This window comes from Salmo salar, chromosome 10, assembly GCF_965601325.2.
Source record: "Salmo salar chromosome 10, fSalSal1, whole genome shotgun sequence".
Classification (NCBI taxonomy): domain Eukaryota; kingdom Metazoa; phylum Chordata; class Actinopteri; order Salmoniformes; family Salmonidae; genus Salmo; species Salmo salar.
Genome location: NC_138300.1, coordinates 85,486,861 through 85,514,682, shown reverse-complemented (window position 1 = coordinate 85,514,682; position 27,822 = coordinate 85,486,861). Strand labels below are relative to the sequence as shown.

Here is a 27,822-nt window from a genome sequence, read left to right as displayed (position 1 = left end):
ATGAATGGAGCACATCCGGACTCAAAACGGAGAGTGGAAAAATGGAAAACTGCTTTTTTTAAAATTATAAATTAAAAAACAAAAATCGGAAGTCGACATGTTTTTGTCATTTATTGTGTCAAATTTGGACATGGAATAACGGAAAACAAACAAAAACAATGTATTCAATTCATTATGTTCATACCACACGCCTCCTCATAGAATATTCACTGGGTTTAGGGGGGGGGGTTTACAGCCTAGGTTGGCAGTACAAAGAAAGGATTTGACTGTGTGAGTGTGACAGGAAGATAAAAATACTCATGTTAGCTAAGATGCAGAACCTTTTATGAAGTTAGCATGCCAATAGAACAAACTCAACAACAACATAACGAAGTTGGCTTCCACTAACTGGCTAGCTAGCCCTACCTGGTTACTGGCTATAGTCATGCTAGCTAGTAGTAGCTAGTGGAAGTAAATTATTCCCTCAACATGCTACAAGATGAAGCTGCCCAGCCAGAGCTACCTGCCGCAGAAAGGTCAGATTTCTCCATTACTTTCTGTAGTTACTGTAGCTTAGCTACATCTTTTGTCAGCTGATGGTGTTTATTGACTGAGTAATAATGAACATCAATTACTCTAAATGGTTACCTACCTGGCTCTTTGAATAGCTGACTTAGCTAGTACTTACACATACAACAATGTTCAATTGAGCTATTCTGTGTGTGTGTGCCTGTGAGTTCTGAATGTTCCTGCAGGAGAAAAGCACAGTATGGCATCTTAGCTGATCCTCATGAACTTCATGTAGTTACATCAGCCAATTCAGTAAAATGAGCATTTTTACTGGTATGGGTCTACTTCACCAACATCCTTTCCTGCTTACTGAAAGGCAGACGTAGGCTATACTCTTCAGTTGTGAACACTACTATTGCTGTGACAATTGGCCTACTTCTCTGAATATTCAAGGTATAAAAAGGCATTTAAAGTTTTGTAATTTCATTATAATCTACCCCGTTAATTCACATTTCCTGTTGCTGCAGGATTATTTTCCTGCTGTGTGAAAATAATCTTCCTTTCCTCTCATCTCTCTCACACACACCTCAGATCTCCTCATCTGCATAGTGCATAGGGTCTAGGGTGATCCTGACCGACATTTAACATTAAAAAGCTGTTTTCGTAGTGGGCCGCTAGACTAATTGACCAATTTAAAAACGTTAGCTAACATGGGCTAATTAAGTGTGTCAGTGACTGACATAAAGAGAAAAACGGCTGATGCACAACCAGCTTTTGAAATTGCACCTTGTGTATTCTAAATACTTATTTCCCTCATTAAAATGCAAATCAATTTATAACATTTTTGACATGTGTTTTTCTGTATTTTTGTTGTTGTTATTCTGTCTCTCACTGTTCAAATAACCTGCCATTAAAATTATAGACTGATAATTTCTTTGTCAGTGGGCAAACGTACAAAATTAGCAGGGGTTCAAATACTTTTTTCCCTCACTGTACCTCTTTGAAGGTGGTAGCACATTGCTGTCTAGAGGATGAATAATTGTACAACATAGGGTTTATTCAGTAAATACACTACAATTCAGCCATATTTGAGACTTGACGCAGGATTAATGATAGTAACTTCAATCCATGTGAGATTTAAGAATATTGGAGACCTTACTGTACATACAGTACCAACAAATGCATAAGCATAATAATACTGTACGTCACATTTGACATTTCATCCAAAGTGCTTGACCTTAAAATTAAACAGAGCTAAAAACAGGAAATGGTAGCTGAAGTGGATGGTGACTGCATTTGGCCAGTGGGGAATAGATGTGTAAAGACAAAGCAATATCATGAAATCTCTCATTTTGTCTTCAATTTTATTTGATTTTGGATCACAGGTAAAATGCAGCAATTACATTTACTTGTACTACTCATCAAGAGAAGGAGGGGATGTAGGGGGAGAGGGAGTTTCTTCAAACAAACCCATCTACAAACATGTATCCACTCTCTCCCACCACCCACATTCCTCCATACAAGTGCCATCTGTCAACTTTTAGTAAAAAAACACACTTGAAGCAAATTTAAACATTGAAATAAACCGATTTAATCAAAAGGCAGTTTAATAAGAGTGAGCAAAGTTTAGTATTAGGGGATAAAGTAGTTCTGGCAACATGGGATTGGTGTCTACAGCAAAACAACTTGAGATAGAGAATTAACAAAAAAACTGAACAAGCTAGAATGCTATTTGGCCCTTAACAGAGAATACACCGTGGCAGAATACCTGACCACTGTGACTGACCCAAACTTAAGGAAAGCTTTGACTATGTACAGACTCAGTGAGCATAGCCTTGCTATTGAGAAAGGCCGCTGTAGTCTGGCTCTCAAGAGAAGACAGGCTATGTGCACACGTCCCACAAAATGAGTTGGAAAGTGAGCTGCACTTCCTAACCTCCTGCCAAATGCATGACCATATTAGAGACACATATTTCCCTCAGATTACACACATCCAATTTTGATAAACTCCCATATCTACTGGGTGAAGTACCGCAGTGTGCCATCACAGCAGCAAGATTTGTGACCTGTTGCCACGAGAAAAGGGCGACCCGTGAAGTACAACACCATTGTAAAATACAACCCATATTTATTTATTTTCCCTTTTGAACTTTAACTATTTGCACATTTAGCAATAGCTAAATTGGCTATGCAATGTGCCAGATAAGGTAACCATTTACAGTAACTGCTGTTCATCATTACTTACTGTTTATTGACTATTAGCCAACAGAAGAGCTAGCTACAGAAAGTATTGGAGAAATCTGACATTTCAGCAGCAGTTAGCTCTAACTGGACAGCTTCATCTTGTTGCAAGTGAAGGGACCAACTTACTTCCACTAGCTACTACTATCTAGCATGACTATATCCAGTAACCAGGTAGGGCTAGTGCTAGCTAGCCAACTAGTGCAAGATAGTCAGCTAGTGCAAGATAGCCAGCTAGTGCAAGCCAACTTTGTTCAGTTGTTATTAAGTTTGTGCCAATGGCATGCTAACTTCATAATAAGTTCTTCATCTTAGCTAACATTAGTATTTTTTATCTTCTTTTTCACAGTCTAATCCTTTCTTTTAGCTGTCAACATAGGCTGTTAAATCCCACCCCCCTCCCCAACCCTGTGAATATTCTATGAGGGGGCGTGTACTTCCGTGTATGAAAAAAAAAAGAATCTAAACATTTAATACAATTTGTTGTTATTTGTTTGCCATTATTCCATGTACAATTTTGACACAATAGATGGGAAAACAAGTCGATGTATGATTTTAGTTTTTCTAATTCAAAAATAAAAAAGAGCTGTTTTCTGTTTTTCCACTGTTTTGACTCGAAAATCTAAATAAGGAAACGTACACGGACCAAATACATATATATATTTTTTTATTTCCTATCATGCTAAGAGGAAAAGATGATAAGCATAATGAAACAAGAGGCATATGCATACTATATCACATCTCAATAGTAACACTAGTTAGGATGTGTGTACATATACACTGAGTATACCAAACATTAGGAACACCTCCTAAATTTGAGTTGCACACATACACAATCCATGTCTCAATTGTCTCCAGGCTTAAAAATCCTTCTTTAACCCGTCTCCTCCCATTCATCTACACTGATTGAAGTGGATTTAACAAGTGACATCAATAAGGGATCATAGCTTTCACCTGGATTCCCCTGGTCAGTCTATGTCATGAAAAGAGCAGGTATTCTTAATGTTTTGTACACTCAGTGTATAAGTCCAACTCAGTAGCTACTGCATCAGTAATAGTATGTACATTGGGAGAGTGAATTATTTTCTCCCCAAAAGCTTACAGTGTAGATTTGGGAGCCTGGTCCGCCTGGACTTGATCTTGCATGACTGCGGAGTCAATGGGACGTTCATCAGTCTCATGGAATGTAGAACCCTCTTCTTCCCCATATCTTCCCTCCAGGATACTCCTGACTACGTTGATTACCTTGCTATTGAATACTATTTCTAAGTGGGGCATGGCCCTGAACTCCTTGACATGGACAGGCTGTGCTTGCTTTCCTATCCAACGCTTACATAAACCCATGCTAAGACTGTCCACTGTATCATCCCCATCAGCATACACATAGTCTATAGGGTCTACATTTGGGAACTGGTCGTCATAAATATAGGTAACCGGTGTGGGCAGCCCCACACCATAGAAGCAGTATACCTCAACACCAGGAGGGGGCAGACCAGCTGTCAGGTTTCTGGTGTCTTCCCACATGAACCAGCCATCCTCAAAGTCGATGTCTTTGAAGAAGCGCTGGTAGTCCTGGTGGGTATAGTTGAATGAGGGTGTGGAGATGAAGGCGTGGTCTGCAGGCCATACCTCTTCAAATGGAAGCATCCAGGGGTTTGTTGTGGTCATGCGTTGCTCCTCCCGGATCTTGATGTTAGATACCATAGGGATGCCATCATTTTCACCTGCAGAAACAATTGTTATCATACAATTATTTTCTCTTGGCAATCTTTCATCAATGTGTGACTTGCCAAAGTAATCCAGACAAACCAGTCCTACCACCCTTTCAGGAAAATGAAGATGTGGGCATCATCACAAGTAAAATGATTTTGCAATATGTACCGATTACTGTCAATGTGATTTACAGGACAGTAAAAACTACTTCAACCCGGTTATCAGTTTTTTTTTTTAGGGTAGGTTATGTTTCTACTATAGGTAAGGTTGTTTCAATCTGTCCACCAGACTTTGACATATAGTACCTGATGCTAGCACTCGAATAGGCTTGACTGCCCCACCCCAGGGTGCTCCAAGTGAAATGAAGCCTTTGATGTATTGGTCTTTCCAAGTCTGGGTCTGCTGATATAAGAAGTAGAGGACATAATTGCTTCCCATGCTGTGTCCCAAGAGGTAAAGTGGTTGTTGATACTGCTCGTACATATCCTCAATCAGCTTCTTCAGCCGTGCAAAGTATTCCTCCTGCTCGTCTGATAAGGAGAGACAAATAGGCACAGTCACATGATGAGAAAGCATGTATGCATAAACAATGAATGAGTTGTACTTTTGTTGTTACAGGAATGTGATTGTCAGTTGGATGGTGTGTGTGTGTGGTGTGTGTGTGTGTGTGTGTGTGTGTGTGTGTGTGTGTGTGTGTGTGTGTGTGTGTGTGTGTGTGTGTGTGTGTGTGTGTGTGTGTGTGTGTGTGTGTGTGTCCATGATGTCACTTACTTGGAGCTACCCTCCAGTCGTATGGTGCTGCTCGGACAGTCTCATTACGGACATATCCCATGTTGACCAAATGTGTAACCATAGTGTGAAAATAACCTGGAAAAGGACAGGTTTCATTTAATGAAATCATAATCAAAAAGAAAACAATTATAGAAACAAATGTTCTCATTATGGTTGTTCTCACCTGACAACTTGTTTGTGTCCAAGAACTCAACAGAATATGTCTGTCCAAAACCAGGCACTCTCACCGTCACCCCTGCAGAATTGGAGGTCTTGCGAGTTGTCCTATTGTATACAATTCTGTAGCAGGAAATATTCAGTATGTACAGAATGTTATTGCATAAGGAAATGATCCCAACCACTAAAATGCCTTGCACTCGAAATCAAACTTGTGAAAATAGAGTTGCAGTTGTATGCTTCTCTCTTCTATTACAGTGCATTATTTATTAATACAGCAATGAACAATTAGCAAATGCTCCCTAAGTGTATTGAGTTGAAATGATTGAATTTATCATAAGATAGAAACAGAATTATTTTGACATAGATCATATTCATTCTCCCCCTCACCTTATATTATCGATCCAACAGTCAATCCCAATTGGCATGAACATATTCAGGTCAATCCAAAGTGTGAAAAAGTCATCTGTCTTTTTGTAGCACATCCAATGCACAAGGCTTGGCTTGTCAATCTTGGCCTCAAGCTGGTTTCCTAGGTTTCCAGGTACTGGTCAAAAGTTGAAAAATGTTAGAACTTAGAAGCCAGATGAGACAGGAGGCAAGTTTACAATTGTTACACCCCTGTTTCACAACTGTCAATGTGATTTGTCCCATCAAACAGACACAAGACATTGACCAATAAAAATAATGGTGACACTTCATTTAAGGGCAATTCATTGTAATAATAGTAACACTGTAATAACAACATGTGGTAATTGGAGTCTGTAATTACAGGGGTGTAACAACAAATACTTGTTTCTATGTTTGTTACAAATGTTAACGTTTCCAATAGCATCCCAACGCACCATATTTCAGCCTGCACAAACCACGTGATAAGTGTAAATCAATTGAACACCGACCAATTCATTGACACAATTTTGCAATAAAGAGCTGGAGTCTGATGCCCTGGCCCAATGACAAAAACAGGTTTACAAACAGTTCACATAAAATAAAAAGGAGTCGGCAGGGCGGGTGCGGGGTCCCCCGCACACACAATTATTATAATTTAAAAATATATACAGTACCAGTCAAAAGTTTGGACACACCTACTCATTCAAGGGTTTTTCTTTATTTTTACTCATTTCTACATTGTAGAATAATAGTGAATATATCAAAACTATGAAATAACACATATGGAATCATGTAGTAAGCAAAAAAAGATTAAAACATCTAAATATATTTCAGATTTTAGATTCTTCGAAGTAGCCACCCTTTGCCTTGATGACAGCTCTGCACACTTGGCATTCTCTCAACCAGCTGCACCTTGAATGCTTTTCCAAAAGTCTTGAAGGAGTTCCCACATATGCTGAGCACTTGTTACATTTTACATTTACATTTTAGTCATTTAGCAGACGCTCTTATCCAGAGCGACTTACAGTAGTGAATGCATACATTTCATACAATTTCATACATTTTTTTTATTTTTTAAATTTTTTTAAAATTTTTTTTATTTTTTGGCTGCTTTTCCTTCACTCTGCGTTCCAACTCATCCCAAACCATCTCAATTGGGTTGAGGTCGGGTGATTTTGGAGGCCAGTTCAAACCAGATGGGATGGCGTATCGCCGCAGAATGCTGTGGTAGCCATGCTGGTTAAGTGTGCCTTGATTTCTAAATAATTCACAGACTGTCACCAGAAAAGCACCATCACACCTCCTCCTCCATTCACGGTGGGAACCACACATGCGGAATTCATCCATTCACCTACTTTACATCTCACAAATACACTGCGGTTGCAACAAAAAATCTCAAATTTGGACTCATCAGACCAAAGGACAGATTTTCACTGGTCTAATGTCCATTGCTTATGTTTCTTGGCCCAAGCAAGTCTCTTCTTATTATTGGTGTCCTTTAGTAGTAGTTTCTTTGCAGCAATCCGACCATGAAGGCCTGATTCACGAAGTCTCTGAACAGTTGATGTTGAGATGCGTCTGTTACTTGAACTCTGTGAAGCATTCATTTGGGCTGCAATTTCTGAGGCTGGTAACTCTAACCCGCACGCGACGCGAGCGTTGTAGTCAGGGTATAATGAACTTATCCTCTGCAGCAGAGGTAACTCTACGTCTTCCTTTCCTGTGGCGATCCCCATGAGAACCAGTTTCATCATTGCGCTTGATGGTTTTTGCGACTGCACTTGAAGAAACTTTCAAAGTTCTTGAAATTTTCCGTGTTGACTGAGCTTTATGTCTTAAAGTACTGATGGACTGTCATTTCTCTTTGCTTATTTGACCTGTTCTTGCCATAATATGGACTTGGTCTTTTACCAAATAGGGCTATCTTCTGTAATACACCCCTAACTTGTAACAACACAACTGATTGGCTCAAACGCCTTAAGAAGATAAGAAATTCCACAAATTAACTTTTAACAAGGCATACCTGTTACTTTAAATGCATTCCTGGTGACTACTTCATGGAGCTGGTTGAGAGAATGCCTAAGACTTTCATCAAGGGAAAGGGTGGCTACTTTGAAGAAATTCAAATATAAAATATATTTTGATTTGTTTAACACTTTTTTGGTTACTACATGATTCTAAATGTATTATTCCACAGTTTTGATGTCTTCACTATTATTCTACAATGTAGAAAAACCCGAGAATGAGTAGGTGTGTCCAAACTTTTGACTGGTACTGTATATATTTAAGGCACTCAGTCCAGCTTTCAACTTACTCTAGAAAGATGTAATAGTAGAATGCACAAGGTGCAATTTCGAAATTGGTCAGTGCATTTGGGGTGGCAGGGTAGCCTAGTGGTGGAGCATTGGAAGGAAGGTTGCACAGGAATGTTGCAAGATCAAATCCCCGAGCTGACAAGGTAAAAATCTGTCGTTCTGCCCCTGAACGAGGCAGTTAACCCACTTTTCCTAGGCCGTCATTGAAAATAAGAATTTGTTCTTCACTGACTTGCCTAGTTAAATAAAGGTTAAAATATATACAGTGCCTTGCGAAAGTATTCGGCCCCCTTGAACTTTGACCTTTTGCCACATTTCAGGCTTCAAACATAAAGATATAAAACTGTAATTTTTTGTGAAGAATCAACAACAAGTGGGACACAATTATGAAGTGGAACGAAATTTATTGGATATTTCAAACTTTTTTAACAAATAAAAAACTGAAAAATTGGCCGTGCAAAATTATTCAGCCCCCTTAAGTTAATACTTTGTAGCGCCACCTTTTGCTGTGATTACAGCTGTAAGTCGCTTGGGGTATGTCTCTATCAGTTTTGCACATCGAGAGACTGAAATTTTTGCCCATTCCTCCTTGCAAAACAGCTCGAGCTCAGTGAGGTTGGATGGAGAGCGTTTGTGAACAGCAGTTTTCAGTTCTTTCCACAGATTCTCGATTGGATTCAGGTCTGGACTTTGACTTGGCCATTCTAACACCTGGATATGTTTATTTGTGAACCATTCCATTGTAGATTTTGCTTTATGTTTTGGATCATTGTCTTGTTGGAAGACAAATCTCCGTCCCAGTCTCAGGTCTTTTGCAGACTCCATCAGGTTTTCTTCCAGAATGGTCCTGTATTTGGCTCCATCCATCTTCCCATCAATTTTAACCATCTTCCCTGCCCCTGCTGAAGAAAAGCAGGCCCAAACCATGATGCTGCCACCACCATGTTTGACAGTGGGGATGGTGTGTTCAGGGTGATGAGCTGTGTTGCTTTTACGCCAAACATAACGTTTTGCATTGTTGCCAAAAAGTTTGATTTTGGTTTCATCTGACCAGAGCACCTTCTTCCACATGTTTGGTGTGTCTCCCAGGTGGCTAGTGGCAAACTTTAAACAACACTTTTTATGGATATCTTTAAGAAATGGCTTTCTTCTTGCCACTCTTCCATAAAGGCCAGATTTGTGCAGTATGCGACTGATTGTTGTCCTATGGACAGAGTCTCCCACCTCAGCTGTAGATCTCTGCAGTTCATCCAGAGTGATCATGGGCCTCTTGGATGCATCTCTGATCAGTCTTCTCCTTGTATGAGCTGAAAGTTTAGAGGGACGGCCGGGTCTTCGTAGATTTGCAGTGGTCTGATACTCCGTCCATTTCAATATTATCGCTTGCACAGTGCTCCTTGGGATGTTTAAAGCTTGGGAAATCTTGTTGTATCCAAATCTGGCTTTAAACTTCTCCACAACAGTATCTTTGACCTGCCTGGTGTGTTCCTTGTTCTTCATGATGCTCTCAGCGCTTTAAACGGACCTCTGAGACTATCACAGAGCAGGTGCATTTATACGGAGACTTGATTACACACAGGTGGATTATATTTATCATCATTAGTCATTTAGGTCAACATTGGATCATTCAGAGATCCTCACTGAACTTCTGGAGAGAGTTTGCTGCACTGAAAGTAAAGGGGCTGAATAATTTTGCGCGCCCAATTTTTCAGTTTTTTATTTGTTAAAAAAGTTTGAAATATCCAATAAATTTCGTTCCACTTCATGATTGTGTCCCACTTGTTGTTGATTCTTCACAAAAAATTACAGTTTTATATCTTTATGTTTGAAGCCTGAAATGTGGCAAAAGGTCGAAAAGTTCAAGGGGGCCGAATACTTTCGCAAGGCACTGTATATATATATATATAATATACATATATATATGTATATGTTAGAGAGCTATTTATAAATTGTCAGCTAATGTTTTTTAGATACATTTTTTTGCCCAAATGCTGGAAGGGGGGCCTGAGTGAAAAAGTTTGTCGACCCCTGGAGTACACACTCAGTGTGCAAAATCCAGACATTAAAGATTTCAGTGAACGAAACAAAGTGTTGTAGGTCAAAAACGTCAACACAGGAGAGAGAAAGTAAGTTTTCCATACAATTTGTTTACATTTTTTGGATACATTAATTCTGCGGAAAATTTTAGCAAAGGCAGTTAGCTAGCGTTTTTTTTAATTAGCTAGCACTTTAGCTAGCTAGCTAGTTTTCTAACCTTGACTAGCTAACTAGCTACCTAAAGCTGGCAAATATACTATGGTTGCTACTCACTAGCTAACATTAGCTAGGCTCGATGGTCTTATCTTCCCTGAACCTTGTTCTCAAGATATCCGTACCCCAAGGGTTCATAAAGTATTCAGACCACTTGACTCTTTCCACATTTTGTGCCTTATTCTAAAATGGATTAAATAGATTTTCTTCTCATCAATCTACACAAAATACCTCATAATGACGAAGCAAAAAAAAAAAAAATGCATTTTTGCAAATGTATATAACAAACTGATATCACATTTAGATAACTATTCAGACCTTTTACTCAGTACTTTGTTGAAGCACCTTTGGCAGCGATTACAGCCTCGAGGCTTCTTGGGTATGACGCTACAAGCTTGGCACACCTGTATTTTGGGAGTTTCTCCCATTCTTCTCTGCAGATCCTCTCAAGCTCTGTCAGGTTGGATGGGGAGCGTAGCTGCACAGCTATTTTCAGGTCTCTCCAGAGATGTTCTATCGGGTTCAAGTCCGGGCTCTGACTGGCTAACTCAAGGACATTCAGATACTTTTCTCGAAGCCACTCCTGCGTTGTCTTGGCTGTGTGCTTAGGGTCATTATCCTGTTTGAAGGTCAACCTGCTCCCCAGTCTGAGGTCCTGAGCGTTCTGGAGCTGGTTTTCATCAAGGATCTCTCTGTACTTTGCTCCGTTCATCTTTCCCTCGATCCTGACTAATGTCCCAGTCCCTGAAAAACATCCCCACAGCATGATGCTGCCACCACCATGCTTCACCGTAGGGATAGTTCCAGGTTTCTTCCAGACGTGACACTTGGCATTCAGGCCAAAGAATTCAATTTTAGTTTCATCAGACCAGAGAATCTGGTTTCTCATGGTCTCAGTGTCTTTAGGTTCCTTTTAGCAAACTACAAGTGGGCTGTCATGTGTCTTTTACTAAGGAGTGGATTCTGTCTGGCCACTCTACAATAAAGGCCTGATTAGTGGAGTGCTGCAGAAAAGGTTATTCCATCTCCACAGAGGAACTCTGGTGGTCTGTCAGAGTGACCATCGTGTTCTTGGTCACCTCCCTGACCAAGGCCCTTCTCCCCTGATTGCTCAGTTTGGCTGGGCGGCCAGCTCTAGGAAGTGTCTTGGTAGTTCCAAACTTCTTCCATTTCAGAATGATGGAGGCCACTGTGTTCTTGAGGACCTTCAATGCTGCAGAAATGTTTTGGTACCCTTCCCCAGATCTGTGCCTCGACACATACCTGTCTTGGAGCTCTATGGACAATTCCTTCGACATCACGGCTAGGTTTTTGCTCTGAAATGCACTGTCAACTGTGGGACCTTATATAGACAGGTGTGTGCCTCTACAAATCATGTCCAATCAATTGAATCTACCACAGGTGGACTACCATAGGTGATGAGGAAAATGTTTTATTTAATCAATTTTAGAATAGGGCTGTAACGTAACAAAATGTGGAAAAAGTCAAGGGGTCTGAATACTTTCCGAATGCACTGTATTACGTGAGACACCCAGCATGTTAACATTATCTAGCTAGTTCGCTACTTGTGTCAACACAAGCACTATTATTGCTAGCTGGAAAACACAACAACTAGCTAAGCTTAGCTGGCTATATGCCTAGAAATCATTATGATGAGAAATAGGGGTAATATATAGTGCCAATGCTAAGTTGTTATACATTATTCTTCTCTACCACTGATTCCCACAAGATCTCAGACTCCAGGATCGGAAAATGTTTACAAGAAATAAACGGATGAAGACAGAGTCAGAGACAGAGTTGTCAATTTCCATTATTACTTGTAATGTTAAAAGGGTATAAAAAGACAATCCCATTTTTTGTATTAGCTAGCTATCTAGGCTACTCACCATACTATAGGCTACAGATTTTAGTCACCACTAGAATAGTTATTTTTATGTTATTGAGTAGGTCTGTATATCTTAGACTAATCATTTGACTAATTAGATTAAACAAACAATACAACAAGTTATTATTTGTATGAAATGTAATGTCTTTTTGCAATAAAGTTGACTAAAGTAGAAGCTCATCTTTTGTCTGTAGGTATTTTCATTTGGTAATGAGTAATAAGTAATTATATAGAAATTGCTCATGGGTAATTATAAAGTTACACTTCACTTCCCTTACGAAAATAGATTGCAGTATAACTCCAGTATTCTGAAAATACTGCATCCCAAAAAAAAGTTTTTTGTACTGCGGTAATTTTGCAGTGTAACTAGCGACAACCGTGTCCTTATGCAGCTATTACAGATACTCTGTGGTGTACTAGTGTGTTTATTTTCTCACTTGGATGGTGCTTTCAGAAGCTGACAATTAGATTGTCAAATTGGGTAACGAGCTTTGTAGGTACACAATAATTACAAGGTAGTACCCCTCAAGATACACTTTTAACTAGCTAACACCTAGTAATTACATTGTACTTGTGTAGATACTATATGTACTCTGTTGTGTACTAGTGTGTTTATGTTCTCACTTGGATGGTGCTTCCCAGAAGCCTTGAAATAAGGGCCAGGTTGTCAGGATGGATAATGTACTATATAAAAGTACACATTCATTACAAGTAAGTAACCCTCAAGTTACACTTCATTTTAACTATCTAAATTCTGTATTACACATTGTAATATTACATATTACATTGTACTTATGCAGATATTACATGTACTCTGTGGGTACTAGTGTGTTTAACCTCCCACTTGGATGGCGCTCTCGGAAGCCTTAAAATAAGGGCCAGATTGTCAGGATAAGTAATTTACTATATAAGTACACAATAATTACAAGTAAGTACCCCTCGAGATACACAAGCTATATCCTGTGTAACACCTAGTAATTACATTGTACTTATGCAGATATTACATGTACTCTGTGGTGTACTTGTGGGTTTATCCTCTCACTTGGATGGCAACGAGGTTCAGGTTGTCATCATGGATAACGTGCACATACATTACAAGTTATTTTTGTATTATAATGTGGAATGACACCCGTATGGTAGACTCCAGTCAGTGAGGCTGGCCTATATCTGATCTGTTATTGTAAAGTAAATCAAGTTAACCCAGATGCTACACTTTTTGGGGGCAAGTGCTAGCAGCAACAACATTGAGTGGACATTTTGAAGAGTGCGCATTCACAGGAGGTAATTAGAGCCTATTGAGCCTCCAACCTATGTAATCTTGGACACCCATTTGTCCACAAGCGATTACAACCTTGTGACAGTTATTACTGAATCAGATGCAACTCAGAAGAAACAAAACACTACATTTGGTGAATTTAGTGGAAACTTGCGCATTAGTAACAAGCATGGTAACAAGCATTTGCTGTTACACCTCTGTAATTACAGACTACAATTCCCACCAGTTACATTTTGTTATTACAGTGTAACTATGAGTTATTACAATTAACTACAAGACTTGTTACAGTGTAATTACGCATATAATTACACTGTAATAATGACTCCTTAAAATGAAGTATGACCAGAACTATTCCTGAACCCCAAGACCCAAAATGATTTGCTCTCCAGACAGATATAGGCTGGCTGTCCTCCCATTATGCTGAATTAGGGTTTGCTTCTTCACCCAAATCCAAACCCCAGCCAATCCCATTAGGAATCAAATATATATCCCTGGCCCAGGACCATTGGATTCACTTAGCATTCACACCAACACCTGCAGATACCATTGAAAACGGCCTGGAGCTGGCTTCAAGTTCCAGACAGAAAATCGACCTGTCTTGTGAAATACATTTTGGACTCAGTATGCAAGACAGCCAACTGATATTACAATCACATAAAACAGAAATCGAATTCCATGAGAAATAACACGGTGCAATAGGCCTATCACATCACAGCAAACTAATCAAGAAATAAAAACGCTTACCTATAAGAACCGGCGGAGTGCTATTGTTTGCCACTTTGTTTTGCGGTTTGGCACTTGGTGGGAACACCACATCGAAGAGCCAAAATCCAGCAGATTGCTGTAGCGCAACGAATACTATAAGGAGCACGGTACAGCAGTGTGCATATCCCATTCTGTCCAAATCTTGACAGTGTTGTCTTGTCTCTCACTAGGTCAGGAGGAGAACTGGCCTATTAATGCTGTGTGTGAAAGAGGTGGGGCGCGAAATCAGAGGGAAAATGTGAGGTCAGTTACTCGACCATCGTTGAACCGCACTTTCAAAGCGCTTCTCACAACAGGTATAAACAACATCAACATCATGCGCATCTGTCCTTGTATAAGAGCAGCTGTGTGCTTCTACCGTGTAGTAAACGTAAAAGGCCGACGGGTTATAGTTTAACTGAATTTATATGGAAATTTAAGCACACACACAGAAGGACAAACACAACGTTTAGCCCACCACATACCCATTGCCCTATTGATTGTTGTACAAGTCCCATTCCGTCAAGGCTGTGTGCACTATGGTACCAAGGTAAATGATTAATTACAATCCGGTATTTAGAGATTTATATTGATTATACCAAACGAACAATTTAGAAGAAAAAAAAGTTAGCTAGTTTGCTGAATATCATATTTTGATTATCATGCAATACATGTTTTGGCTTTTTACAATGTTTTATAAAATATAGGCCTGTTGATATAGCCAATGCATTTTTATAGAGGCTACGTCTACAATTAGCCCTTATTATAACCTACACACAGAGGTTAAATTGGGACGGGTCCCCCTGAGTCGGAGAACCGGTACCTATATGACCCAAATGATAGCCATGTAGGCTGAGCTGAGACCCGGAATCTGCTTTGGTTATTTGAATTATCTAATGAAAAATTGTTGTCCACATTAAAATTTTCCACAGTCAAAAAAAACCTAGTAAACAACATCACAATTAGACAACCCCACGGTGGAATAGTTTAACTATTGAATTGTTCCGCCTGTCGCATTCAATAAAAGAAAATAATATTAATCTCGAGGCGCATTCAAATTGCGAGTGCCGCACAGGGCGAGAAATATGCATTCCCAGTCATCATTGTACATTCTTAATGCAGTCGCAGGAAAACACACTTTTCAAAGCAGTTTTGAAGGCCACTGTTAAAAGAGGAGGATCACGGAGTTTTCTAGTGTTACTAGGCAACACTTATTTCTTAAATCCAATAAATTAGTTGGCTAAAATGCACAATTTTAGAACCTGACTTTTCAGCAGGAGCATGGTTGATTCGCTCGCCAATGGCGTTGAATGCATATGGAAGACCAGGGCTAAATGTAACAAGGGTCAGCTGTAACAGGTAGGCCTACATTATATTCACAGTTCATGATCCTTGGTTGGTTGAGTGCCAGTGGAACGTTATTTTTTGGGGGACATTCAAGTAATCAATATGTTGCTAACTAGCAACAAGATAGCCTAAGGTTTAGACTTTAGAGTTCTTATCTAGCTAATGATTAGCCTAATAGGGTAAATGCAGATGGAAAACCCTCAAGCCTATTTATTTATAACCACGATGCTTCATCAGGTGACAATGAGTATTGTTAAATAGCACACCTGCCTGGTAATATGGACCAGTATGTTAATGGACTCATTTCTGGAGGGGGAATTATATTTTAGATGTCAGCATAATTTTTATTTTTATTCATTTTGGAGTAGAATGTCCTTCAGAAAAGTAACCTGAACTGATCTTCTCACAGTCATTCTCCCTCCCAAATTGTACCCCCCACATTTGACATACATTGCATTTTTTCCACAGTAGTTCCATAGCAAGATTAGAGTTATTTGATGTACATTACTTCTGGATAGATAGTACTTAAACACATTGGGTAACTTGTGGGAAAACGCCACCCTCTTAAGGGAAATGTCTATTTTCTGACAGAAAAAAAGCAACATTTGGTAAGATTTACAGTACATTCGGATGTATTCAGACCCCTTGACTTTTTCCATATTTTGTTATGTTACAGCCTTATTCTAAAATTGATTAAATAACTTTTTTTCCCTCATCAATCTACACACAATACCCCATAATGACGTTTCATAGTTTCATCATTGTGTGTAGATTGATGAGGGACAAAAGTTATTTCATCAATTTTAGAATAAGGCTGTAACATAACAAAATATGGAAAAAAAGTCAAGGGGTCTGAATACATCCACCTGTCTATATAAGGTTCCACAGTTGACAGAGCATGACAGAGCAAAAACCAAGCCATGAGGTTCAAGGAATTGTTTGTGAGCTCCGAGATAGGATTGTGTCGAGACACAGATCTGGGGAAAGGTACCAAAAAATGTCTGCAGCATTGAAGGTCCCCAAGAACACAGTGGCCTCCATCATTTTTAAATGGAAGAAGTTTGGAACCAGCAAGACTCTCCTTAGAGCTGGCCGCCCAGCCAAACTGAGCAAACGGGGGAGAAGGGAGGGGATTCATCAGGGAGGTGACCAAGAACCCAATGGTCACTCTGACAGAGCTCCAGTGTTCCTCTTTGGAGATGGGACAACCTTCCAGAAGGACAACCATCTCTGCAGCACTCCACCAATTAGGCCTTTATGTTAGAGTGGGCAGACGGATCCACTCTTCAGTAAAAGACACGTCAGCCCGCTTGGAGTTTTCCAAAAGGCACCTAAAGGACTCTCAGACCATGAGAAACAGGATTCTCTGGTCTGACGAAACCAAGATTGAACTCTTTGGCCTGAATGCCAAGCACCACGTTTTGAGGAAACCTGGCCCATATCCCTATGGTGAAGCATGGTGGTGGCAGCATCATGCTGTGGGGATGTTTTTCAGCAGCAGGGAGTGGGAGATTAGTCAGGATCGAGGGAAAGATGAACGGAACAAAGTACTGAGAAGATCCTTGATGAAAACCTATTCCAGAGCGCTCAGGACCTCAGACTGGGACGAAGGTTGACCTTTCAACAGGACAAGGCAGGAGTGGCTTCGGGACAAGTCTCAATGTCCTTGAATGGCCCAGCCAGAGCCTGGACTTGAACCCGATCGAACATCTCTGGAGAGACCTGAAAATAGCTGGCAGTGACGCTCCCCACCCAACCTGACAGAGATTGAGAGGATCTGCAGAGAAGAATTGGATGAACTCCCCAAATACAGGTGCGCCAAGCTTGAAGCGTCATACCCAAGAAGCCTCAAGGCTGTAATCGCTGCCAAAGGTGTGTCACGTCTACTCCTGCTCCTACCCTCCAGTGTTCGGCGTCGCCGGTTTACTAACCACCAGTCCTGGCGTTCATCATTACGCGCACCTGCGCTTCATCATTAGGCACACCTGAACTCCATCACTTCACTGATTACCTCCCCTATATCTGTCACTCCCTTAGTTCCATTCCCCAGGCAGGATTGACTGTGTTTCATGTCTGTACGCTACTTGTGTGTCTTGTTTTATTCCATGTTACGTTTACTATTAAACTCACCTCCTGTACTTGCTTCCCGACTCCCAGCGTCTATGTTACAAGATGCTTCAACAAAATACTGGGTTAAATGGTCTGAATAATTATGAAAATATAATATTTCTGTTTTTAATTTTTTATACATTTGCAAACATTTCTAGAAACCTGTTTTTGCATTGACATTATGGGGTATTGTGTGTAGATTGATGAGGGGGAAAAACAGTTTGATCCATTTTAGAATAAGGCTGTAACATAACATAATGTGGAACAAGTCAAGGGGTCTCAATACATAGGAGCAATACCAGAATAAGTTATCTAAATCTCTTAGCAGCTAAATTTGCAGAGCTGAGATGGTTGTATGCCCTATATATATATATATATATACACTATATGACCAAAAGTATGTGGACACCTGCTCGACGAACATCTCATTCTAAAATCATGGGCATTAATATGGAGTTGGTCCCCCTTTGCTGCTATAACAACCTCCAATCTTCTTGGAAGGCTTTCCACTAGATGTTGGAACATTGTTGCGCAACTTCTTTCTATTCAGCATTAGTAAGGTCAGACACTGATGTTGGGTGATTAGGTCTGGCTCGCAGTCGGCATTACAATTTGTCCCAAAGGTGTTCGATGGGGTTGAGGTCAGGGCTCTGTACAGGCAAGTCAAGTTCTTCCACACCGATCTTGACAAATTCTGAATGGACCTTGCTTTGTGCACGGGGCAATTGTCATGCTGAAAAAGGAAAGGGCCTTCCCCAAACTGTTGCCACAAAGTTGGAAGCACAGAATTGTCTAGAATGTCATTGTTTGCTGTAGCGTTTAGATTTCCCTTCACTGGAACTAAGAGGCCTAGCCTGAACCATGAAAAACAGCCCTAGACAATTATTCCTTATCCACCAAACTTTACCGTTGGCACTATGCATTGGGGCAGGTAACGTTCTCCTGGCATCTGCCAAACCCAGATTCTACCGTTGGACTGCAAGATGGTGAAAGCGTTATTCATCACTCTAGAGAACGTGTTTCCACTGCTCCAGACTCTAATGGCAGCGAGCTTTACACCACTCCAGCCAACGCTTGTCATTGTGTATCTTAGGCTTGTGTGCGGCTGCTCGGCCATGGAAACCCATTTCATGAAGCTCCCGACGAACACTTATTGTACTGATGTGCTTCCAGAGGCAGTTTGGAACTCGTTAGTGAGTGTTACAACTTAGGACAGACGATTTTTACGCGCCACGTGCTTCAGCACTTGTTCTGTGAGCTTGTGTGGCCTACCATTTCGTGGCTGTGCCATTGTTGCTCCTAGACGTTTCCACTTCACAATAACAGCACTTACAGTTGACCAGGGCAGCTCTAGCAGGGAAGACATTTTACAAACTGACTTGTTGGAAAGGTGGCATCCTATGACAGTGACACATTGAAAGTCACTGAGCTCTTCAGTAAGGCCATGCTACTGACAATGTTTGTCTATGGTGGTTGCATGGCTGTGTGCTCGATTGTATACACCTGTTAGCAACGGGTGTGGCTGAAATAGCCAAATCCACAAATTTGAAGGGGTGTCCACATACTTTTGTATATATATAGTGTAACATTCTGTTGGTGGCAATAATTTTTTATAAAAATTCAATTGAAAAATTGCGTTTTAAATCAAGCGTTGTTTTGCGTATTGGCAGCCGATACATGAGCAACACCTGTTGAATGTGACCGGTGTCAGTAGGTAAACATTGGCAACAAAAAAAACACAGTTAGTCACACATTTTTTTATTGAACCTTTATTTAACTAGGCAAGCCAATTAAGAACAAATTCGTATGTACAATGACAGCCTACCAAGAGGCAAAAGGCCCCCTGCGGGGACAGGGGTTTGGGATTAATTCCCGAGCCAATTTGGTGAAAAATCTGTCATTGCTCTCCTGTAAATCGCTCTAGATCAATGACGTAGGTCTAAATATAAATGTATAAACCATATAACTGATAGGCTATATTTTTCTATTTCTGACGATTTTTATTCATTTGTTTACCCAATTTTGGTATTTAATAAAGAGCAGACAAACATTTCCTACCCTCTCCCTTTCAACTTGCCTCCTCTATTTTTGCGGTAGTCTAACGCTTCAATCAGTTGGTTTAATTTTGTATACAGCACACATTTCCATATATTTTTGTTAGCGGCACATGTGACAAAACTCCACATTTCCTATGAATAATATCATTAACAAATATAATTCATTACATGTTTGGCTACATGGTTACTTTATTTAATCGACGATGATTCCGGGAATTACATCTCTAGCTGCGCGAAGTTTTGGGTAGGAACCCAGAATCGAACACTTCAAACAATTTCCGTTACTATGGAGATAGACGGTAAACTACAGGCAGACGACAACATCTTGTCTAATCCAAGTAAGGTGACCGGCATAAAGAAACGTTTATCGTTCTCAATAAACTGTTTAATCTTGTAATAGTTGCTATGTACAATATTTCTTCATAGAAGTTTGGAAATGTGTTATTCTCTGGATTGCGGATCTGTCACTTGTTTGGTAGCTAACGTTAAACGCTGCTAGTTTTGCAAGCTAGCTCTCGACATGGATGTTGACGTCAACTAAGCGTCAAAATAGGGTGCGTTCGTAAATTGTGTCAGAGTGTGCTCTGGGCCGTTCGTAAATTCAGAGCGTTTTCAGATTATCCGTTCATAAATTTCCCCCAGTGTGTCAGAGTGCGCTCTGGTTCGTTCTTAAATTCAGAGTGTTTTCAGATTGTCCGTTCATAAATTTCCCCCAGTGTGTCAGAGTGCGCTCTGGTTCGTTCTTAAATTCAGAGCGTTTCGCTCTCGGAGCGCACACTGGACCGAGGAGTAGGGTTGATCCGAGCGTTCAGAACTGTCTGAAATTTTGTTTTTAATGTTATCTAGAGCGTTAATGACTGTAACTGCTGCTAGCAACAATTTAATTAATTGTTTTTGCCAACCTTTACGGACACTTGTCATATTCAACGGCCGTTGCGTGTTCGTAAATTCATCAGTTATTCTGCGCTCTGGCATACTCAAACGAGTGCTCTGAAATCGGATTAGATAGCCAAAATGAATTTACGAACGCACCCATAAACAGTCCACTATATTAGTTATGAGAAAATGCAACTTATTGAATGCAAGTTATTGATATGCCTAAATAAATAGCTCTTTCTAGATGGAGGTATTGCCTAAAGTGGAGTCTGACAAAGAGGTTGCCATTGATGAAGCTGAAGAGGATCGACAGGATGAGGTTAATGAGGACCTGCTTAAACTAGAGGAGACCCTCTGCAACATACAAATAACCCCAACACCATGTTCCCTGTGAGGTTACTTTTGTTACACTTTTGGTCATGTTTAACTAGGGCACATGGTTATTGATTCATATTGCTTTCTACCAAAAATTATAAACATACAGGATGTTTATGTTCAATGTCATGATTACTTGCACAATGATTTAGTGTGCTCTCACATACATACATCATTTTATTGTATTCGCATACTTACTACATGCTTAGACAGCTGCATCAACACTCATGCTCAAATCCAATCCTAACAGGCCAGAACGGGCACAGGAGGTTGACCTGTCCCAATACCCAACCTCTTATAAAGAAAACTCCCCACAGGAAAAGCTGCTGCTTGCCATCGCCGACAACTTCTGCTGCCAGTATGTGCACCTTTACCCCGACCGAAAACCCCTTCTGCTGAGCCCACTCAATGAGTGTGGAGTCCAGGTAAACTCCACAGCATTCACAATTACACTCACATTTGCCTTTGTTTTCTCTGTGACATGTTTGTTGTGCACACTGACACCCATACTTCCTTCCTATGTTCCTCCAACATCCCATCTTTAAATGGGCATTTTTGTCACTCTTACCTTTCTAACGGCCAAAATAGAAATTTGTGAGTACAACCTTGAGGCCCACCTTGCTCTCATACCCGGAGCTGTACAGCTGGGAGGGATGTGCAAGCTTTGTGTCAGAGTTCTTGTCTTTAGAGCCACTGGATCCTCCCATTGACCCGGTAAGGGAGAGAAACATCTCTTCGCTTGTCCTAAAAATGATATAATTCTAATAGAAGATTTGGTGCATTTGCTTTTGTATATAAGAGACGCAAGGAGTAATGTTCTTCTTTATCTCTAGCCAAGACACCTCTACTCTCCAACCTGGTTGATGCAGACTCAGAGAGGCTCCTGCTTTGATTTCTCTACTCTGCTGTGTAGCCTGTTGTTGGGTGCAGGCTACAACGCCTACTGTGTTAGTGGATACGCTGTGAAGGAAATGTGTCTCCTCAACCAGTCCCTCCAGGAATGTCCCCTACTGGTTACACATGTTAAGGTGAGTGACCTATAGCAACCTGGCTACATGGCCTGTACATTGCCCTCCAGTACCACTGAACCGGTATATCTGCGTTCATTTCATGTTCAAATTACAGTATGTAATTTCACTGCATCCGCCCCTTATAGCACAATTGCATCACTCTTGTGGTTTTCCTGCGGGTTTGTGTGTTTCAGGGAAAGGCTACTGGGCAGAAGCGGCAGGTGAAGAAGTACTCAGTGAAACCACCACGGGACCTTCGCAGTGGCTTTGAGCAGCGTCAGGAGGAACGCAGACAGGCTGATGCACAGGCTATCCTCCTGAAGAAACAGCAGGAGGCAGAGAGACTCCAAGAGGTATGGAGGCAACTCCAAAAACACTCTCCGAGAAACAAATAAATCTTCAATGTATTGTTCCTGTTTGAGCACAGGGTATATGTCTGTGACTGTCCCTCTGTTATGTGCCTAAGGAGCAAGAGCGCCTACCCCCAGATCCCCTGTTGGGCCTGCGGGTCCACTGCTGGGTTCTCATTCTGTCTGGCAACCGGGAGGTTCCAGAGAACTTCTTCATTAACCCACTCACAGGGAAGAGTTTATCCACCACCCACAAATGCTTCCTGGGCATAGAGAGCATCTGGAACCATCAGAACTACTGGGTCAACATGCAGGACTGCCGGTTCGGCTGTGCGGTTAGTAATGCCCTTTTGTCTGTGACAATGTGATTTGTACTGTATACATGTACTACATGTATTATATCTTGCTCACAGAGTTAGTGACAAGGTGTTTTTAAAGTGTTTTTGAAATTGGGGAATGACTGGATGTTTTTGCAGGAGATGAATTTCGACCTGGGGGATGCGGTGAAGTGGGAGTATCTGCTCTATGGCACAACTGGCCAATCTCTGCTTCTCATCCCTGACATGAAAAAACAGCAGGAGGCAGAGGATGATGAAGAGGTGCATCCCAATCTCGCACTCGCTCACTCTCTTGCTCAACTTTGCTCTGGTGCCCTTTACCCTTGATTCTGCACACCCTCTATGGCATTGACCGTGTGGGAATAAATAGTGAAGTTCATGCATTGGTGTATATTTGTGCTATGATTTACTATGAGCATGTGTACTTTGTTGTTTTTCTGAAGGAAGAAGTGGATGAGCCCAAGGTGTTTGAAATGCCTCCATCCTGGGTGAATCAAATCAACATCTCACAACAAGGTAAGTCATTCATTGCTTTACTCAGCCTCATAATCTTACATAACTAACTGGACCTTCTGGCATGGATTAACCAGCCTAACCCAGTCTCATGTCTCCTATCCTTATCAAATGTTACATGCTCCATCTGTCTGGCCTGAGTGACCTTTGTGACTTTGTCCAGACATGGAGACACGCTGCCCTGGGGGCATGAAAGTTATCCAGTATCGGAAGGCCAAGCTGGAAAAGTTTGCACCCTACCTCCTCCCGGATGGTCTTGTGACACGCTTGACCTCTTACTCAGACCTCGACTGTGAGTTGCATATTATTGACATATTGAGTCATGGTGCTGTGATTGCCTAATATGTGTTACAGTAAAAGTCCTAAATGTGGACTGATAAAGCCAGCACACTGATAAATGATCAGCCATAATGTCTCCTCTCTCTGGTATCTGAACTCTGACTTGAGTCTGTCTCTGATTAATCTATCTCCTACCTCAGACACTGACTCCCGTTCCCTCCTGTCTCCCTCTGGTGTGTTTCTGTAGGTACCCAGCCCAGCACTGTGAAGGAGTGGTACCAACACAGGCATGACCACCTTGAGGAACGGGAACTGAAGAAGACTAGCAATGTCACTATTGAGCATTTCAGACCTGGACGGAGCTACGCTTTAAAATGTAACTGTTAGAAAATTGGACAAAGTGGAAAAACACTAACTAACTTGAACCCACTCCCATAAGGGCTACATGACTCTGCCATGATCATGACATAACAGCTAGTATCAGCTTATGACTACTGCCTTAACCGTGTTACAACATTTACATCAGATAACGTAACTAAACATGTAGACAAAAGTGACAAGAGAGCATACATGACAAATGTGTTTTTGCTGTCAAGCCCACAGGTATATTACCATGACTCCAGAGACGGAGCGTCAGATGGACTTCTACAGCCATGCCCGAGCAGACGGGCTGGCCAGACGGGTCGAGATGCCCTTTGAGATGACAGAGACCTTCGAGGATCGACCAGACTTCATGTACCATCGTCATGTCGTTTTTGGCAAACGTGTCAAAGTGTTCGGCCCCAGTAATACTGAGGCACCTGACCAGGGGCAACGCCCTTTACAGGTAATACTGCTTACATTACATGATAATAACTGGTTGCGCTACCATTCAAACATAACTCCGTTTGGATAAACTTAACACCGCCATTATGTGTCATACACATGTCTGTATCACTGGAAAAGATATGGTTAAACATTTGAACATCTTTGACGATATCTCCGATGGTCTATGAGAAGAAGGTGGTGGAACGATTCAATCGAGACCGGTCCAAGCCAGCCGGAGAGGACGTCGCAGAGCGTATCTTTCTAGTGTCCGAGGACAGGATCCAAGTGACATACCACCGGGAGGACGACCGGATTATTCCTGCTTGGAGAAACTTCATAAAGCCCAGAGATTCAGGCGATTCCCAGAACCCACACTCCTTCACCCCTCAAATGGCCTCCACTTTCCAGGTCAAACATCACCAGGGACAATAAACAGTACCTAAACAACCACCAATTCACATGAATTTACAACTGGCGCCACCATCAATTTGAGATAACATATTCTTCTGTTAATTGGTTTGAGTGAACTAGGGTGTTTTTCCAATTGTCTTTATGTTTGTGCTTTCAGGTAGATCCATTTGAGAAGCCCAGTAAGAATCTCTTTCTGTATGAAATGCTAGTCCATATGATGAAGGAGGAGGAGAGTGTTGCTCTCAGAGTCAAGGAGTCTGAAAAAGAGGTATGCATGTGTTGTGTGGGTACTCTGGCATGAATTGATAGACCTTTTCCAGTACGTCTTAAAATGAGAGAATTAGAAAAGTAATACCCAGTATGTAGTTGGTAGTGCTAATATTCATTTGTATTTTTGCTTAGGTTAGGGCGATACTGGGTGTTAGGGAACAAGAAGAGAGCAGTATTGAGCTCCACATCTCCATCTACAACACAGCGAGAAATGAGAGAGCACGCTGCCACCGAGAGGCACTGGTGAGCATCACACTCTCTTATCATAGAAGACTGACTGACCCTCAGGAACCTCCTTACCCTAATTCCTCTCTACCTCATGTTCAGGAGCGGACGGCCAAAGAGGAGCGTCTCCAACAGGAGGAGAAGGAGCTGGACTTCTTAGCACCGCTTCTGGCCCAGCTGGGTGACCCAGAGAACCTGACCAGACAGGCTGCTCTACAGCTGAGGAATGACTGCCTGGCTGACCTGAAGCAGCGGCTCATTGATAAGGCCAACCTCATACAGGCTCGTTTTGAGAGGGTACGTCAAAGCACAGGTTAAGTGGAATCAAAAGAACAAACAGTTTTGTGAATATCTGTACAATAATGTTAAAATAAACAAAACAAGCAAAGGTTCAAGGTTTGGGAATACTCCTGGTAGAAAAATAATGGTTTAATTCTGATGGGTATCTCTATATTTTGTAATGTTTCTCTATTCATGTATTGTAATGCATACTGTATGTTTAGGAGACCCAGGAGCTTCAGCAGAAACAGCAGTGGTACCAGAAGAACCAGCTCACTATGACCAAGGAGGATGAAGATGAATACCTTGCCTACTGCTCTGATGCCATGTTCAGGATCCATATTCTCAAACTGCGTCTGAGCAGGTAAGCACTGAAAAGTTTCAGTTTCAAAGCCTTGATTTACGATCGATATAGTAATTATTTCACATGACTGGGCTTTAGTATAGACGTTTACATACTTCAATAGTTATTTTGTTGGATTATTTGTGAAGGAGGACTTGGGTTGTGTTTCAGGCATAAGGACAAAGCCCCCCAGAAATACCTGGCTCTGGATGAAAAACTGAGACGAGACCCCAGATTGGCCAATCACCTGTGATGATAAACATGGTCACGTACAGCTCTCTAATCACATCCTTCCCCCACTCCATAATCTGACACTCCTCAATTTCTCTGTTTTGATTAGGTATACCACCACTCAAAGCAATAAACTAGTTTTATATTAGTATATTCTGGCTCTTAATCATTTTCATCATGACTATTCGTTTGAGCTTGACAACACGATTGACTGGATGTTTTTGTTCATCTGGATTGAGTTAATTTGCCATGGCGCTATCTTGAACTTTTCAATAAAAAATGGTATCCAACAATATCTTCCCACCCACATAGTGAGAAAGCCAACCAAGGCTGTTTTGGTCATGGTTTTGATGTGCAGTTGTGAACTGCACTATCGGAGAAGTAAACTAAACCTCGCCTCTCCAGCAGGCGGCACTAGTTGGATCACGCTGTGTGCTTTTGTCAGAACACCCCCTATTGGAGTGAGGAGGTGGTGCCTGCTACCAGCTAGCTTGTCATCAACAACAGAGGAAGAAGAGCGAGGCCCAACAGGTGCCGTCTTTTCGTTGTTTCGCCCACAAAGCAAGGACTTTTTGTATGGAGGTGAATGAGTGTGAAATTTCGGTCTACAACAAAAATGTGTGGCTTATTTGCTACGTGAGATTTATTTGATTGAATAGAAGTTTCGTAATGCTTAAGTTGTTACGGGTGTACTGATATAAGTAGGACGTGTGACATCCCGGTAACTTTGAGAAAAGAACACTATATTTTGAGATGGCTATGCATATTCATGACATGATGCTAGTAGCATAGTATCTCTTTCCATTGAATACAGGTGGTTGATGTCAACAACCCTTATTGAATATTCAAAACATAATTTGAATAATGAAATGTATTACCTGCAGCGATGCAGGTAGAGTTTGTAGAGATGCCGTTAAAGTTAAGAAGACAACAGCTGGCCATGATATACATAAGGTTACACATCCTACAGAAAAGGTGCACCTAGAGTGCTGGGAACATGAACAAAATCTGAATACAAGCTTTGGGTGGATAGCGGATGGTGAGAGAGATGGTGTGGTTTGGGAGGGAGTTTAGCCCCTCTGGTTCTTCCTGCTATCCCACCTTGGTTTCTCCCTCAACCAGTGATAGATATAGGGTTGCTTGAGAGAGTAAGAGATGTTGAGGAAGGAGTAGATTCAGTTGTAAGTGAACATTTAAGAACACAATACTATACTTTCTTGAATATATTCACAGATGAATCTAAGGACCCTAAAAACAGGGAGGACAGGAGCAGCTTTTAGTGTTCCTGAGTTTAAGGTGGCAGTGACAAAAAGAGCAACAAATAATTTATCTGTTTACACAATGGAGTTGTTGGCCATAATATTGGCTGCAGCGTGAGTGGAGGAGGTGAGGCCAGACAGGGTAGTCATCTGCTCTGACTCCTGTGCTACACTGATGAGTGTAAATTCAAGTGTGTCTCAAAGCAGACAGGATGTATTGTTTGAGGTTTTGCAGTGTTTGTATAGGGTGACGTAAGTAAGCATTTCACGGTATTTCACGGTATTCGGAGCATGTGACAAATACAATTGAATTTGAAACAGATGGGGGTATTTGTGATGTTCCTCTGGGTACCAGCTCATGTGGGAGAAAAGTGGATATTATTGCTAAGCAGGCTCTTAAACATCCTAATGTTGAGATGGCATTGTAAATCAGTAAAGCAGAAGCCAATGGATGAATAAGAACCGTGGTTAAAAATAAGTGGCAAGAGTTTT

At 41.2% G+C, this 27,822-nt stretch overlaps 2 protein-coding genes across 6 annotated transcripts; one reads left to right on the top strand and one right to left on the bottom strand.

The window, feature by feature from the left end:
* Window positions 1-254: 254 nt before the first annotated feature.
* On the top strand, window positions 255-26,222 carry drc7 (dynein regulatory complex subunit 7). 5 transcript variants are annotated; one of them, XM_014124392.3, is made up of 18 exons: window positions 255-515; window positions 20,885-21,030; window positions 21,266-21,440; window positions 21,604-21,729; window positions 21,849-22,043; window positions 22,220-22,378; window positions 22,492-22,710; window positions 22,852-22,974; window positions 23,157-23,229; window positions 23,390-23,518; window positions 23,753-23,881; window positions 24,102-24,331; window positions 24,505-24,720; window positions 24,881-24,991; window positions 25,126-25,236; window positions 25,321-25,515; window positions 25,722-25,861; window positions 26,012-26,222. In XM_014124392.3, exons 2-18 carry the CDS (start codon window positions 20,885-20,887, stop codon window positions 26,091-26,093), a joined length of 2,559 nt encoding a protein of 852 aa, XP_013979867.3. In that variant the 5' UTR covers window positions 255-515; the 3' UTR covers window positions 26,094-26,222. The 5 variants fall into 5 exon arrangements, with proteins under 5 accessions (XP_013979867.3, XP_013979866.3, XP_013979865.3 ...); XM_014124391.3 differs by having other exon boundaries at window positions 20,875-21,030; XM_014124390.3 differs by lacking the exon at window positions 255-515 and adding an exon at window positions 19,884-20,102.
* lcat (lecithin-cholesterol acyltransferase) lies at window positions 3,381-14,663 on the bottom strand. Its single transcript, XM_014124396.3, has 6 exons — window positions 14,252-14,663; window positions 5,782-5,938; window positions 5,399-5,514; window positions 5,215-5,310; window positions 4,749-4,973; window positions 3,381-4,454 (listed from the first exon to the last, which is right to left on the bottom strand). The coding sequence occupies exons 1-6, from the start codon at window positions 14,400-14,402 to the stop codon at window positions 3,829-3,831; spliced, it is 1,371 nt and encodes a 456-aa protein (XP_013979871.1). The 5' UTR covers window positions 14,403-14,663; the 3' UTR covers window positions 3,381-3,828.
* Window positions 26,223-27,822: the final 1,600 nt, after the last annotated feature.